Source organism: Salvia splendens, chromosome 4 (genome assembly GCF_004379255.2).
Source record: "Salvia splendens isolate huo1 chromosome 4, SspV2, whole genome shotgun sequence".
Taxonomy (NCBI): Eukaryota; Viridiplantae; Streptophyta; class Magnoliopsida; order Lamiales; family Lamiaceae; genus Salvia; species Salvia splendens.
Window position 1 is genome coordinate 38291063 of NC_056035.1, and position 13370 is coordinate 38304432.

At 35.5% G+C, this 13370-nt stretch overlaps 3 protein-coding genes across 6 annotated transcripts; all 3 read right to left on the reverse strand.

Moving 5' to 3' along the window:
• Nucleotides 1-546: 546 nt before the first annotated feature.
• LOC121799004 (deSI-like protein At4g17486) lies at nt 547-4538 on the reverse strand. 4 transcript variants are annotated; one of them, XM_042198306.1, is made up of 8 exons: nt 4409-4538; nt 4125-4204; nt 3454-3669; nt 2270-2557; nt 1862-1942; nt 1201-1342; nt 961-1076; nt 547-856 (listed from the first exon to the last, which is right to left on the reverse strand). In XM_042198306.1, the coding sequence occupies exons 3-6, from the start codon at nt 3614-3616 to the stop codon at nt 1203-1205; spliced, it is 672 nt and encodes a 223-aa protein (XP_042054240.1). In that variant the 5' UTR covers nt 3617-3669; nt 4125-4204; nt 4409-4538; the 3' UTR covers nt 547-856; nt 961-1076; nt 1201-1202. The 4 variants fall into 4 exon arrangements, with proteins under 4 accessions (XP_042054240.1, XP_042054237.1, XP_042054239.1 ...); XM_042198303.1 differs by having other exon boundaries at nt 961-1342; XM_042198305.1 differs by having other exon boundaries at nt 547-1342.
• A 2068-nt stretch (nt 4539-6606) lies between these two features.
• LOC121801513 (nudix hydrolase 8-like) lies at nt 6607-9239 on the reverse strand. The gene is made up of 8 exons (XM_042201018.1): nt 8843-9239; nt 8104-8366; nt 7811-8014; nt 7611-7688; nt 7445-7495; nt 7314-7348; nt 7115-7223; nt 6607-7020 (listed from the first exon to the last, which is right to left on the reverse strand). The coding sequence occupies exons 1-8, from the start codon at nt 8937-8939 to the stop codon at nt 6814-6816; spliced, it is 1044 nt and encodes a 347-aa protein (XP_042056952.1). The 5' UTR covers nt 8940-9239; the 3' UTR covers nt 6607-6813.
• Nucleotides 9240-11963: 2724 nt separating this feature from the next.
• Nucleotides 11964-12735, reverse strand: LOC121800371 (ethylene-responsive transcription factor 5-like). The gene has a single exon (XM_042199944.1). It carries the CDS (start codon nt 12649-12651, stop codon nt 12142-12144), a length of 510 nt encoding a protein of 169 aa, XP_042055878.1. The 5' UTR covers nt 12652-12735; the 3' UTR covers nt 11964-12141.
• Nucleotides 12736-13370: the final 635 nt, after the last annotated feature.

Here is a 13370-nt window from a genome sequence, read left to right on the forward strand (position 1 = left end):
ATGAAAGTTCTACTCAATTAAATAATGCAAAAACAGTGGCTTATGCCATATCCAACTAGCTACAAAATGAACCAAAAGTAAGGATAGAGGCTATTCCATTATTAGTGAGAAAGGAGTTGGTTTCTTCAAAGTAAAGTATTGTATTTAGAAAGCATTGATTTATTTGAAAAGTTGAATTGTCATATCCTAAGATTGAGACATATTTGCAATGAGGTCCCTTTTCTGGAAGTTAGAGTTATACCAAAGATTCATTTCTTACATGCAGATTGGGGGTTGAACTAATTCACTAAGGAATATTTAATTATTAACTTTACTCTCTAAAGCCAACAACCAAAAAGACTTAAAGAGTGTTGTAAATAAACCTATATACTCTGTCAAATTATTCATATATGGACTCAGACAAATGACTCAAGCTTAGTATTTAGCAATTGACATCACCAAATTTATGTCACACTTTAACTTGACGCGGGTTAAAAAATAAATGTAAAGCCTTGGAATGAGTCATTGAAGTTTAGTTTCTTATCTAAAAAGAACACTACATAAATATTAAGATTCAAAATAAATCCTAAAACAGAAGTTAGTGGACTCGTTCTTTCGTAAAACAAATATGCTCAATAAAAGCACTGTTTAACAATATAATCAGATGATATTAAACTCCTACTTACAGTTAAGGCCTTACATCTACATATAAATTGTATGAGCCAAACTTTCACATCCACAGCTGGTCTCTTTGACCACCATCTGCAGTAGAAAATTAAGACATATACCAGAACCAAGATACGACAGGAAACCAATTTTCATGCGGCTTACAGAAGGCGTGCGTAAGATTTCTGCATACAGAAACTCGGAGCAAGTCCTGCGAAAGAAAGCAGTCAGCAGCAGGAAAAAGAAAAGAGTTTGAACAATCATAAGTTATTCTATTATTAAGAAACTAATAGGTTGGAGTAACTCGGATATCACCTCAACGCTCAATCAAGAAACTCGCTATGAACTCCAGATGAGAATGAGATGCCATGAACAACCAAACTGATTCATAAACTTCAGAACCATGGCCGAGGATATACAAGAATGGTAACCTTGTATTTGACTAACAAAAATGAGGGCACTAAACAACTTTCAGATGTACTATATATGCCTACAGGTTACATTAGAGATCTACATATTACTTGTACAAAGATAAAAAAAAACAAACATACATACAATTAAAGACGATTTTTTGTTTGCCACAGTTGCGGTCGATCTGAAAGTCCCACATTACCATGTGCTGAGATAAGCACATGATGATCAACATCCTCCGTCTCACTCTCATCTGTTGCATATGATCCATCCGAATCACTCCAATCTATTTTGGTGTAAATGAAAAGTTTAATCAGCTAAGTGAGTCTCTGTAAGAATACGGACTAAAATGTAGAATCTTACTGTTACTATGCTAAACACAAATAAATATTACAGTTATGAATGACCATGTTAATATGATGCAAGGAAACTTCTCTGTTTTGTTTCTTGATAAGTTAATCAAACTCAAGTCTTTGCGAAAATATTATCTGTGATCAACTCATTAATGTCATAACATTACCAGATCCATGTTTGCATACCTTCGGACAAACTGTGTGACACTGAATAACATTGCTGGTTACATTAAAACACATTTTTCGGCTCTGTTGTTTATAGTCACCCAAGAAAAAATCAAGATGCTAAAAGGAACAAACCAATAAATAAAAGAAAAAACACCCTTACAGGTTCTAGCTTATTAGGCAACACTAGCAAAAATGATAGACATTATCCAGAGCCAAACATAGTAAGAATTGAAAAATTTAGAATCACACAGCAACAGTGAAAAAAAACACAATTCATTACTTGCCTGAGTATGTTTGGCTTTCAGTTAATTGTCTCAACGGTGTGGTCTGGGCACTTTCAGGAAGCACAGACTCAATAACACTACCTGAATTTACAGATAAGAGAGGGAAATATTGGTCATAATTTTTACTGTTACACAACTCAATGACATTGACAAATAAAGTAAGGGGATGGATCAGAAGTACAAAAAATGTCTTGAATAAGCACAATACTTAAGAAAATGCAAAAATAATATGCTTACAAATAATAACTTATTCGGGACATGCTTAAAAAATGCAAGAATTAGATGCTTACAAATAATAACTTATTCGGGACATGCTTAAAAAATGCAAGAATTAGATGCTTACAAATAATAACTTTTCCGGGATATGCATCATCCAAACATGTATAACAACAAAAAGATTTCCATTACCTATTCGAGCCAATCTGTTGACCCAACCAGGTATACGATTTCCAGTTAGACAATGAGAAACTTCATCCGTGAAATGGTTGCAATTCTTATATATTAAATTGTATGTATTCCCTTGATATTGGTCTGCTATAAGTTCCATGAAAGAGCAAATTTCTGAGCGGGACATATCAGTACTGCCCAGAAGAATTGAGCGCCTAAAGACATACTCAGGGCAATGTCTTGGTTCAACCTCGAACACTCCACTTGTTGGTTCCACATCAGCTCCAAAGGCATACTCCAAGCCGTGTACTATTTCAAAAAATTTACAAGTTTAACAACCATACATGTATAAATATTAAACAAGTACATCTAAACTAGTATTAAGAAATGTCTCCATGGAATCTGAGATGGATATACAAAATCCAATAGCATCTAGCAGAAGAGAACGTCTTGAAATAAGGATATAACAAAAGAGGCCAGCCAATAAATTGACTGGCACTAAAGCAATTTATACTATTATTTATTTCTCATTAGAAAATTCAACAAGAATTTTTTAAAAATAGCCTCATTGTACAGAATAATCATGGGGACAACTGCGGCCATAGTATCAAGTATCATCATAAAAAACCAGACAATCAAACACTTCTCATTGCCAAAAAGACCAAATTACCATTAGTTTCAATATTACATAATCTGTCCTTCTCATACAACAGTTTTTCAATATATATGCCCTTACAAGTACATTTAAGAGATGCTAAATGTGGAAGCATCATAAGCAAGTAGGCATATCAGCATTGTAAGGAAGTACAAAACAAAGAATACAAGTAACCATTCTATCATGTACTACTACATAACAATGCCTTGAATAATTGTCAAGAAGAGTATTGCCAACAGCAATTTACATTTCACAGAACTGTTATCAACCAGGATATCCTAGTACCTAGTTATACCTCAAATGCATTTTCAATCTCAGACACAGAACATTTTAACTACAACATTTTCCAATAAAGAAGAATGTTTTGGCCAAATTACACAAAACTACAACCTACTAGTTGTCTAGTTCTAATAACGCTTCCATCAATCATCCTTTATAAGAATCAAAGGCACCAAATTAGCTTCCAAATGTATCTACACTATGGAGGCCAGCAATGACTATTGAGAGTCTTAGCTCAACAAAGAAGGTGCACTAAGTTAGCAAATTGTACCTTCTATACCCGAGTGGTAGAATCCAAGTCCAAACCAATAAAGATATTTGTTTGCAGGAGTGAGGTCATATACATTTAGGAACAGCATCACTTGATTATTCTCTACATCAGTTTTTCCTGCACGCGATTCATCTATGCAGGAAGAAAATGGAAACAATCGCATTTCCTGTATCTTCAGCTCATCCAGCACAAAACAACCTGAAAACTCCCCAAAAACTGAGGAAAAAGAAACTTCATAAATTCTTCTAAGACATTCTCGAGATTGAGCTAAAAATAGAAAAGAAATCCCCAGTTAGCCCATGAAAAGTGATTATACACGGAGATTGATCATAAAAAGTGTAATCAAATAGGATAAAGCCATTGTGAAAGGCATAGAAACCAGGCGGGAACTCCAAACACATCTTTTCAAGATTTCTTTAGAGGAGGAAGCAAATGAATAGAAGGACCTAAACATGAAGAATTACAGAATTATCCACGTCTCTGCTCGATAAGTATGTAGTGAACCTCTATATGAATATTCTAGTCTTTCTCAAAATTGAAAGAGATCCTCAAACCTTTCTATAGGATACAAAACCAGTGTAGTTGGGGATTAAATGCAGTCCATTAAAAGATAAACACAAATAATAAGGTATAAGGATGATGAAAATATGAAACAGAGAAAAAGAACATACGTTTAGCGCACCAGCATAGAAGTGATGAACCCTCTCAAACCAAGAAAATCTTTTTCTCTGTAATGTGTAATCGTCCGAACCTTTAATCAATAAATACGAAGCGCATTATTGGAAAACAGAGGATGTGGCACAGAAAATGTGCGGAGACGATCACAACGGAAATTGAATTAAACAAAATGATAAGATTATTCATCAAATAATGATCAATTCAGATTGGCGAAACAACCAAACAGCGCATTACATTATGTAGAATAGCATCATGTAAGACGGGAAATCATGCTAACCGTGGAGAGAATAAAAGGCCGCAGCAACTATCCTAGCGTAGCGGAAGGTCACAGCGGCGACCGGGTGGAATCGGCGAGGGGAGTAGGGAGGGAAATGAGACGATATCACATGGGTGACGTTAAACGCATCATCATCATCATCATTTGTAATGGTAAATTTCATTAGAGCATCTCAGCGGTTCTGGATAAGCCATAGGCTAGCCACAACTTCTCCTGCCACATCATCAGGATAAGTTACTGGATAAGCAATAGACTAGCAATATGCTAACCACAATAAATAAAATTATAAAAAATAAATAATTATCAATCACATAAAATACGGAATTAAATTTACGACATAGATACGGGAAAATTCAATAATAACATTTAAATAAAACTCGTTAAAACAAGTTGTGCGAGAAAACTCAATAATAACATTTAAATTTACGACACAGATACGAGAAAACTTGTTAAAACAAGTGATGCGAATGAAAATGGCATGCAAAGCGCGTATATATAGTGTTTCGAAAATTAAATAATAATAAAAAAAATCGGCTGGCCGATCGCTCCCCGATCGGGAGCCTGCAATGGCGGCCAGCCGATATGCGAGCGCCCGAAAATAGGCGTGCGCTCGCCGTTTTTCTCGCCGATTTGCCGCTCGCCGGCTGCAATGGTTCGCCGAGCGGACCGGCCAGCCCCGGGAATCGGCTAGCCGGTCCGCTTGCCGCCATTGTGGATGCTCTTAGCCAATGTTTTAAAAACCGGACCGGCAAGCGAACCGGCGACGTTACTGGTTCACGGTTCAACCGGTCCAACCGGTCGAACCACCGGTCTTACCGTTTTACTGTTGCAAATATATATAAAAATATATTAAATTTAGTAAATGATTTACAATTAATAATATATCACAAAACATTAAACCTTATAGATAAGTAGTGATATATAAATATAAATAATATTAAAATTTAGTAAATATATTCAGATATATATATATATATATATATATTTAATATTAGTTAGTCTAGATAAAAAATTAATATTTCACGTATTAAAATAGATAACGTTTATATTAATTTAAGAAAATTTATTTCGTAAAATAATATATAATTAAATATGAATTAAGTACTTATTAATTAGTTTAGATAAGATTATTCATTAATGTCAATAGCTAGGGTATATAAATTAAGTGTGTAATATATAAAATTTATTTATAGTAAATAATGAATCTTATACGGTACTAATAATAATATAGGTGGTAAGTAGAGCATCATTAAAATATAAAGGATGATAATTATATATATTATAATTAACAATTATATTAAAGAATAATAAAATTAAAATGAATTATTAGTTTTTGTAGATAAAAATTAATGGTTAATGTATAAAAATATTTAATGTTCAAATTGTTAATGAGCCCATGTGGTGGAGTGATAGAGATCTTCTTAACTAAAAGAGAGGTCATGAGTTCAACCTCTACCAACAACAAATTTTAAAATATTTTGAAAAAAATTAAAAACCGATTTCTGGTTCACGGTCCAACCGGTCCGACCGGCCGGTTCCACCGGTTCACGGCGGTTCAATGCAGTGGTGGTTTAAAGGGGTGAATCGGACCGGACTAGCTACTGGTTCGCGGTCCGACCGGTCGAACCGGCCGGTCCGGTCCGGTTTTTAAAACATTGCTCTTAGCAACCTAAAAATCTGAATTTTATTTTTATTTTTTAACTATAAATAATTAATTTATTTATGTTATAACCCAATTTAATGCATGATTCTTATATTGTCTTTTGACTAAAACACAACCGGTTAAGTAAACTCTGAACCCGACATGCTACATTCACTCGAACACAACTTGCATATGACACGAACCTACTGCCGACACAATTATATTCGTGTTGATATGACCCGATTAAACATGATAACAACGTGAACTCGACTCGATACGATAATGACACAATATTGAGACAAATTAGACACAACAACAAGATGATAACGACGCGAAATGATTCAATAATATAGTGAATCAGATATGATTTGACGACAACATCATGGTAGTGGTGGTCGTGACGGGAAGGCAATGAAAGAATAACTAGAGTACTACCACGGTAAAGATACAAAAGGCAAAAATTCAAATAACCCACCAACATAATGCACATTTGAGCTTGGAGTTTACAAATTTGTAACTTAAGGTAAAAATGATAAAATTGGAGTATAGTTGGAGATTTTCCAAAAAGTTGAATATGCATATAGGAGAACCGTACGTCAATACTGTTATGTACAAACATATGTGTGTTACTATACGAGGTAGTCCATATTATTACATGATACAAGGTAGTAATTGGTAAGACTTTTCACATCCCATTAATAGGTCATGAGTTCGGATCGTCAGTATCACAAGATAGATGCGAAATCATTATTAATCTTGTGGTTCATTCAACTCTGCAGTCGGAGTCATCATCTTCAACCATGTTGAAATACAATGAGGAGAGTCTGCCATCAAATTTAGACACCAATTGATGTACAGATAATCCACAGTAACGCATCCCCAGCCGTGCAATGCATATATATATTATTTTCTTGAACATACTGTCGCTTTGTATGAATGGTTGTGTCACAAATTCCTCCAAAGGCATCCACTGTATCCACATTTATAGCAAATAAAGAAAAAATTTAAATTATACTTCTAATATCAGCTTCCAATTTTCATAATTCATATCAAATCTTGCTTACCTTGGCTGCTTGAATTTCAAGATCATCAACCACGATTTCTGTCGATGTAGGTTTTAACATGCACACGAAAAATAGGTCTGATTTCTCAAAAGAAACTTTTTGGGCATGCCTGCATGAAGTGCACAAGCAGTCTAAATTAAAATCAAATGTAGATTAAGTCCTCTTTAATTAAGATGTTACACGGAAGATATCCTCGTACCTGAAAGCTACAACTTCGACAAACTCAGTGTCGATCTGGAAAACGGAATACAAGAATTTCATCATCAAGAATTCAAGTAGTATATGCTAACAACAATCTTGAATTTGACAACATTCAAGTATCTTACTTACCCCTGTTTCCTCCTTTACTTCTCTTACAGCTCCTGTGTAGATCTCTTCGGACTGATCAAAATATATAAGTACAATGTAAGATACATATAGAATTTAGCATGATCAAGATTATAGAATTTTTAGGCATTTAGCATGATCAAGATTATAGAATTTTTAAATAATGTACCTCGAGAATAAAACCAGTGGGTATTTTCCATAGATTAAGAAGATCTAGAGTGGAATGCTTTTCTTGTACCACTAGCACCTGTTTGGTCAATTTTGCATCAGAAAATAAGCACAAGTTACTAAAGAATAGGGGACTGATCCTTCTTGGAATGTGACAAATTTTATTCAAGTTATGTTGTGTGGAAAGTAATTATTATTTACCTCATCTTTGTCATTGATAACAAAGGAACCAACTCCAACATGATGAGTAGCGTTAGAAGGAAGCAAGCAAGGCCCCTCAGGAATCCAGTATGTCATCATCAGATAGCCTTTCTCCGCGTGATGGTACTCGAACCCTTCCTGCACCGCTAGATGCACGAGTTCAGACCTTTCGACTGGTAGTTTAAGCCAAACTCCCTTCTTCCCCTGAAGTTAACCAACCAGAAAACAATCACATCTTTGCCAGAAAATGCAAACAAACTTTTTCAAGACTGGTTGTACTGAAAGCAAACTACCTTTAGTTTCCAATGGTGTAGAGACGAGCGAAGTGCAGAGGCGAATACATGAGGATTGGAAGGGAGAAGCCCCGGATTTACTACAACTCCCTCATACTCATCATCAAAAGCATCAAGAACTCTGTCTTTCTTGAGGAATAAGCTACTAATTGGCGCGCTCGTTCCATTGATTCTTCGCGAATAAGAGTCCAGAACTCGGTGTGGGCTAGCCGAAGTGGTCTCATTAGGCGAAGTGCTCGAGTAGGAGCCCCTCAGTGAAAAGCCTACAAACACCACAAACTGTGAACCATCATACATTTCCTTGTCCAAAATGAAATCCCACATGGCCTATTGCAACTAACTTCATCCAACAAAACCAGATTCATCACTCCCATCTCATATTTGAAGTTAATAACACTAGATTTCCCCCAAATGCAAAAATTCAACCACATTAAGTACTGATATCATCAAAATTAAACCCTTGACTCATTTTTTATATTTACCTATTTCAAGTCTAAACTCTCAAATAATCCAAATTATTCAAATTTCAAGCTCAAAACCTCAAAAAAAGAAGCTGTCAGAATCAAGAATAACTACCACAGACTAAAAGATCCCTAATTTTACAACAAAATGTTGAGAAATTACTAAAGACAGGAACCTCCTTGAAACGGACAAAATCCCCCAAAAGAAAACAAAGACAAAAAAACATAAATTACTCAGAATTCACCACCTATGGTTTTCTTGAACAGACATTGCATACCTCTGCAAGAAGAAAGCTGGGGAACAAAACAAGGGCGTGAAAGCATCATCTCTGAAGTTGAGGAAAATGACTTGGAACCCAACATAGCCAACTCCATTGTTGATCACTTCTACAACCTTTTCAAAATCTGTTCCACTATAACAACAAATGTATGGAGACAGGTGTGCAGAATAAATAATGGAAGGGTTTATCCTATACTATCCTATCCTATTTAGAAATATTCAGAGAATCCCCCGGGACTTGCTAGACAACAAGAAATCTTCTTGGGATTCTTCACCTTTCGGGAATAACTAAGAAATGTGGTAGATAATTAGGATATGAACATGATTTAGTGGATGCTCTACGTGCAACCAATCCAAGTAGAGTGAGAGAGATGTTGGGGCCAGGTCTGTGTATTTTGTGGTGGCAAACAATACATATAATCTGATTTCCAATAATGCCCGCAAGGGCGTGGCGCAGTTGGCAACGGAGGGGCAGATCTTGCTACAATGAGGGTTCGAATTCCACTGCTGTCGTGTAGTTGCTTCCATCTCTCAGGCACAAGTGTGCCGTGTAGTTGCTTCCATCTCTCAGGCACAAGTATGAGGCCTTGGGAGATGAGCTTCTGGCCGCCAGTGGGTTAAGGCCTCCTCTTAACAGGCTATTGCGTACCCTGATTAAACCCCCTCACATGATGTCGGGCCGGAGTGTGGGGGCCGCCAAGGCGATGGAATCGCCTTTATTGCTGCAATGATTTCCAATAAAGAAGGTAAAAATATCTGAGTTAACATGTGGAAAACGAGGTGGATTCTGAAATTGAGGGAAAGGTACGGACAAAGAGGAGTTGCAGTGGAGTCCACATTGGATAAGGGAAATGTGTCTGAAATTGTGGATATGACTCAGCAAATTCTCCCTGTTTGATTTGTGAAATTTTAATTTGATTCGATAAGTGGATAATTGCACCCAAGTCCCAACCTAATAATGTGGTTTGGTGCTGTATGATTAATCGAAATATTGTAATTGCCAACTGATGTATTGTGGGGCAGATGCAAAGATTATAATAAGGCTTGATTATTTTCTAAATTTACACATAAAAAACATGTTTAACCATGGTATTGTTGGATTTTATAAATCTAGATACGGTCATATTTATTGAAATGTATTAATGTGCCTGTTATGTCAAAAGATATCATTCACTGAAACATAGTATTGTTCCTAATATGTGAAGGGTAACAAACCAAATTCTAGTAATGTTTATATTTCAAACCGAATTGTTAATAGAAATATCTAATAAGGAGTAAATTAGTTAATACCTTTTTACACTTTATATTTTCTATATAAAACAAATTATACTACTATATAAATATCTCAACAGATATATATTCTAATAAATGATTGTAAATATCTACAGATATTCTAATAAAGAATTGCAAAAATTATATGTCAATATATCATAAGATATATTCTAATAAAGAATTGGCTAATTCGTGGAAGATGTGGTTAGACGCGTATGGCAAATTATGCTATGTGTGGGAAAGAACGTTCTAATAAATATATGGAGTACAAAAAGCATCAAAGCGACACAACGATTTAGTATAGTAAAATATTTTGATAAAAGTATAACCAACACAAATAAGAAGTTCAAAACTTCATGGATAATTAATTACTACTACTAGATATATGCACACCATACACATTTTACGATGTGAAACTCAGTAATATATACCAAATACTCCCTTTCTCCTTAAAAAAAAATACTTTATTTTCAACACGAGTTTTAATGCAAATTTTATAAAGTACAATAGAGATAGAGAAAAAAAATAATTAAAATATTGTTAGTGGAGAATATGTCTCATCTAAATAATTTACAAAATTAAAAAATTCATATTATTGTGGAATATACTAAAAAAGAAAGAGTGAATATTTGTGTGAAATTGACATAATAGTAAGTAATAAACAAGATTCCAAAATTCTTGTACTCTCACAGCTTAACTCCTAAACAAATATAGTAGTAAGTAAACACTAATTGAAGCTCAAGATCGATTGATGAAAATGGAGGAGAGAGTAGTACTATTCTCTCTCTCTTCTGTTGTTTCTGTATTTAATGCATTAAGAGATACAAAATAAATCTCATGATAAAAAATACTCTTTTCAAATTGAATAACATAGACGCATAATAACTTTTTTGGAAATGGTGTTTTTTGCCTCTACTTTTGATGTGTTGATATATTGGTGATGTTTCTTTTACTACAAGAAGTTTTATTCTTTTCCCCCCAAAAAGTGGTCGTTATACTTACTACTATCCCTATGTCTTAATTGGCGTTTTTGATTAGAAAATTTATCATTCATTTAGAGTCAATGTAGACCAGACCGAATGTTTGAATCTTCCAATTAAGGAAATTGCTCAGATGTACAGTTTAGGCAATGTTTTAAAAACCGGACCGGACCGGCCGGTTCGACCGGTCGGACCGCGAACTGGTAGGTAGTCCGGTCCGGTTTACCCCTTTAAACCACCACTACAGTGAACCGCCGTGAACCGATGGAACCGGCCGGTCGGACCGTGAACCGGAAACCGATTTTCTATTTTTTTTTCAAAATTTTTTAAAATTAGTTGTTGGTAGAGGTTGAACTCATAACCTAAACTGTTTAGGTAACCTACTAATTAATGAGCTTTGAATTGAATCATCAAGAATCCGTTTTCCCCCATGTATGCATTAATGTCTTAACCCCTGCAAATGATCCCACCTTCCCTATCAGTGTAGGTCCATCAACAAATATAATTAGGCCTAAAATATAAGCCCACTTTCGCTCGAGGCTCCATACATGGTGAATTATTAACAAATTTCCCGCTTTATATTTTCATCACATCACATAACTATTTATATAAGATTTGAATTACTCTTTCTTTGAATAATTAAAGGAATGCAGCAGACTATATGTTGAGCAATTGTTGACTATTTAATTTTCCTGCATTGTTTAATTAATTGAATTAACTAATCTTATTTCATTGAATTTTCATCTTTTTGCGGAGAATTGATGGTGATAGTTAATGATAGTAGAAGGAAATTGAAGAGCTTTGCCATTTGATGGATTGTTGCTATGCAACCAAAAATAGGGATGGATAGTCTAAAAAGGAGAAGGCTAGAAGCAAGTTGAAAATTTATATCGCTATCTTTGTATTTGAGGCTATAAGTGAAAATAGATTTTGATTAGAAAAAAAAAACTCAATTAACATTCAAACATTAACTAGAAAAGTGAGATCATATTTAACTATGTCGACGGAGGGAAAGTAGAACATTTTACAGTGGAGGAGCAAGTGCTCATTTCCACTCCGCCGCCTCACTCTTCACCGCCTTCCTCTCTCTTAGCTCCACCTCCTCTCTCCGCCGCTTTTCTCCGCATTCCCGCTGAATCTCGAGCGGGAAGTTGAGGATCGCCTTCCTGCCCCTCATCCTGAACGCCGCCCTATCATAAGCCCAAGCCGCCTCCGCCGCCGTGTCGAACGTCCCTAGCCACACCCTCGACCCCCGCCGCTTCGGGTCACGTATCTCCGCCGCATGCTTCCCCCACGGCCGCCGCCTCACCCCCCTGTAGTGCTGCTGCTCCTCCACCACCCGCTCATGATGATCATCATCATCACCACCCCCGAACACGATCCACTCCAGCTTCTTCGCCGGCCTCGATTCCGGCGGCCGATCAAAATCAAAGGACAGCTGTGAATCGCACGATGATTCCGAGGCGGAAACCGACGGTGTGCGATCAATCTCGAATTCTCCTAAGAGATGCATTCTGATTCTTTCGATTGCGGAAAATTCATCGGCGAACTCCATGGAAACGAAATTATGTATCAAATCGAGATTAGTTAGTTTAGATTAACTTTTTTTTAGAGAGAGGTGAGAAAGTATGATTGTTGAATTTTGATTTTTGAGCGTGGAGAGAGTGTGGCGTTGTGTATATTTATATACTACTATGAGGGGAATCTATGTACGACTCGTCAATTCGTTTGCGAAAATTTGAGCTAGTCTTGACGAGATCTCAGCCGTTGATTAGATGATTTTGTTGACCCGCTGACCGATAGACGGTCGATATGAGCTGACAGGTCATGACCTCATATATTACATATTATTATTATTAATAATATGTTGAAGGAATATTTCATTTCTATATATTCGAATAGTAAAACTTTGTGACGGGAATTATATTAATACAATTCATTATTTAAGGTGAAATTTGCAGTTTAAATGTAACTTGATTGAAGTTGTTAATGCAAAAATTAACGTTGTGTGGAGGCATTCAATATCTTAAATAGTAGTAGTACTACTACAATTTTTGCTTGTTTAATTGATGTTTCCATTTTAATATTTTGTTTTTTTTTATGTTTTTTCTTTCTTTTTTTTTTTCTGGAGCACAATTAGTTGACATTGCATACTTTTATAAAGAAGATAAAATTAGAGCAATAGAACTTGGACAGTTATTTTATAGAGGTCAAGGTTGATAGCCAATTAGATGTCATATATATCTTCTAGAACAAGAATTCATTCTCTACAAA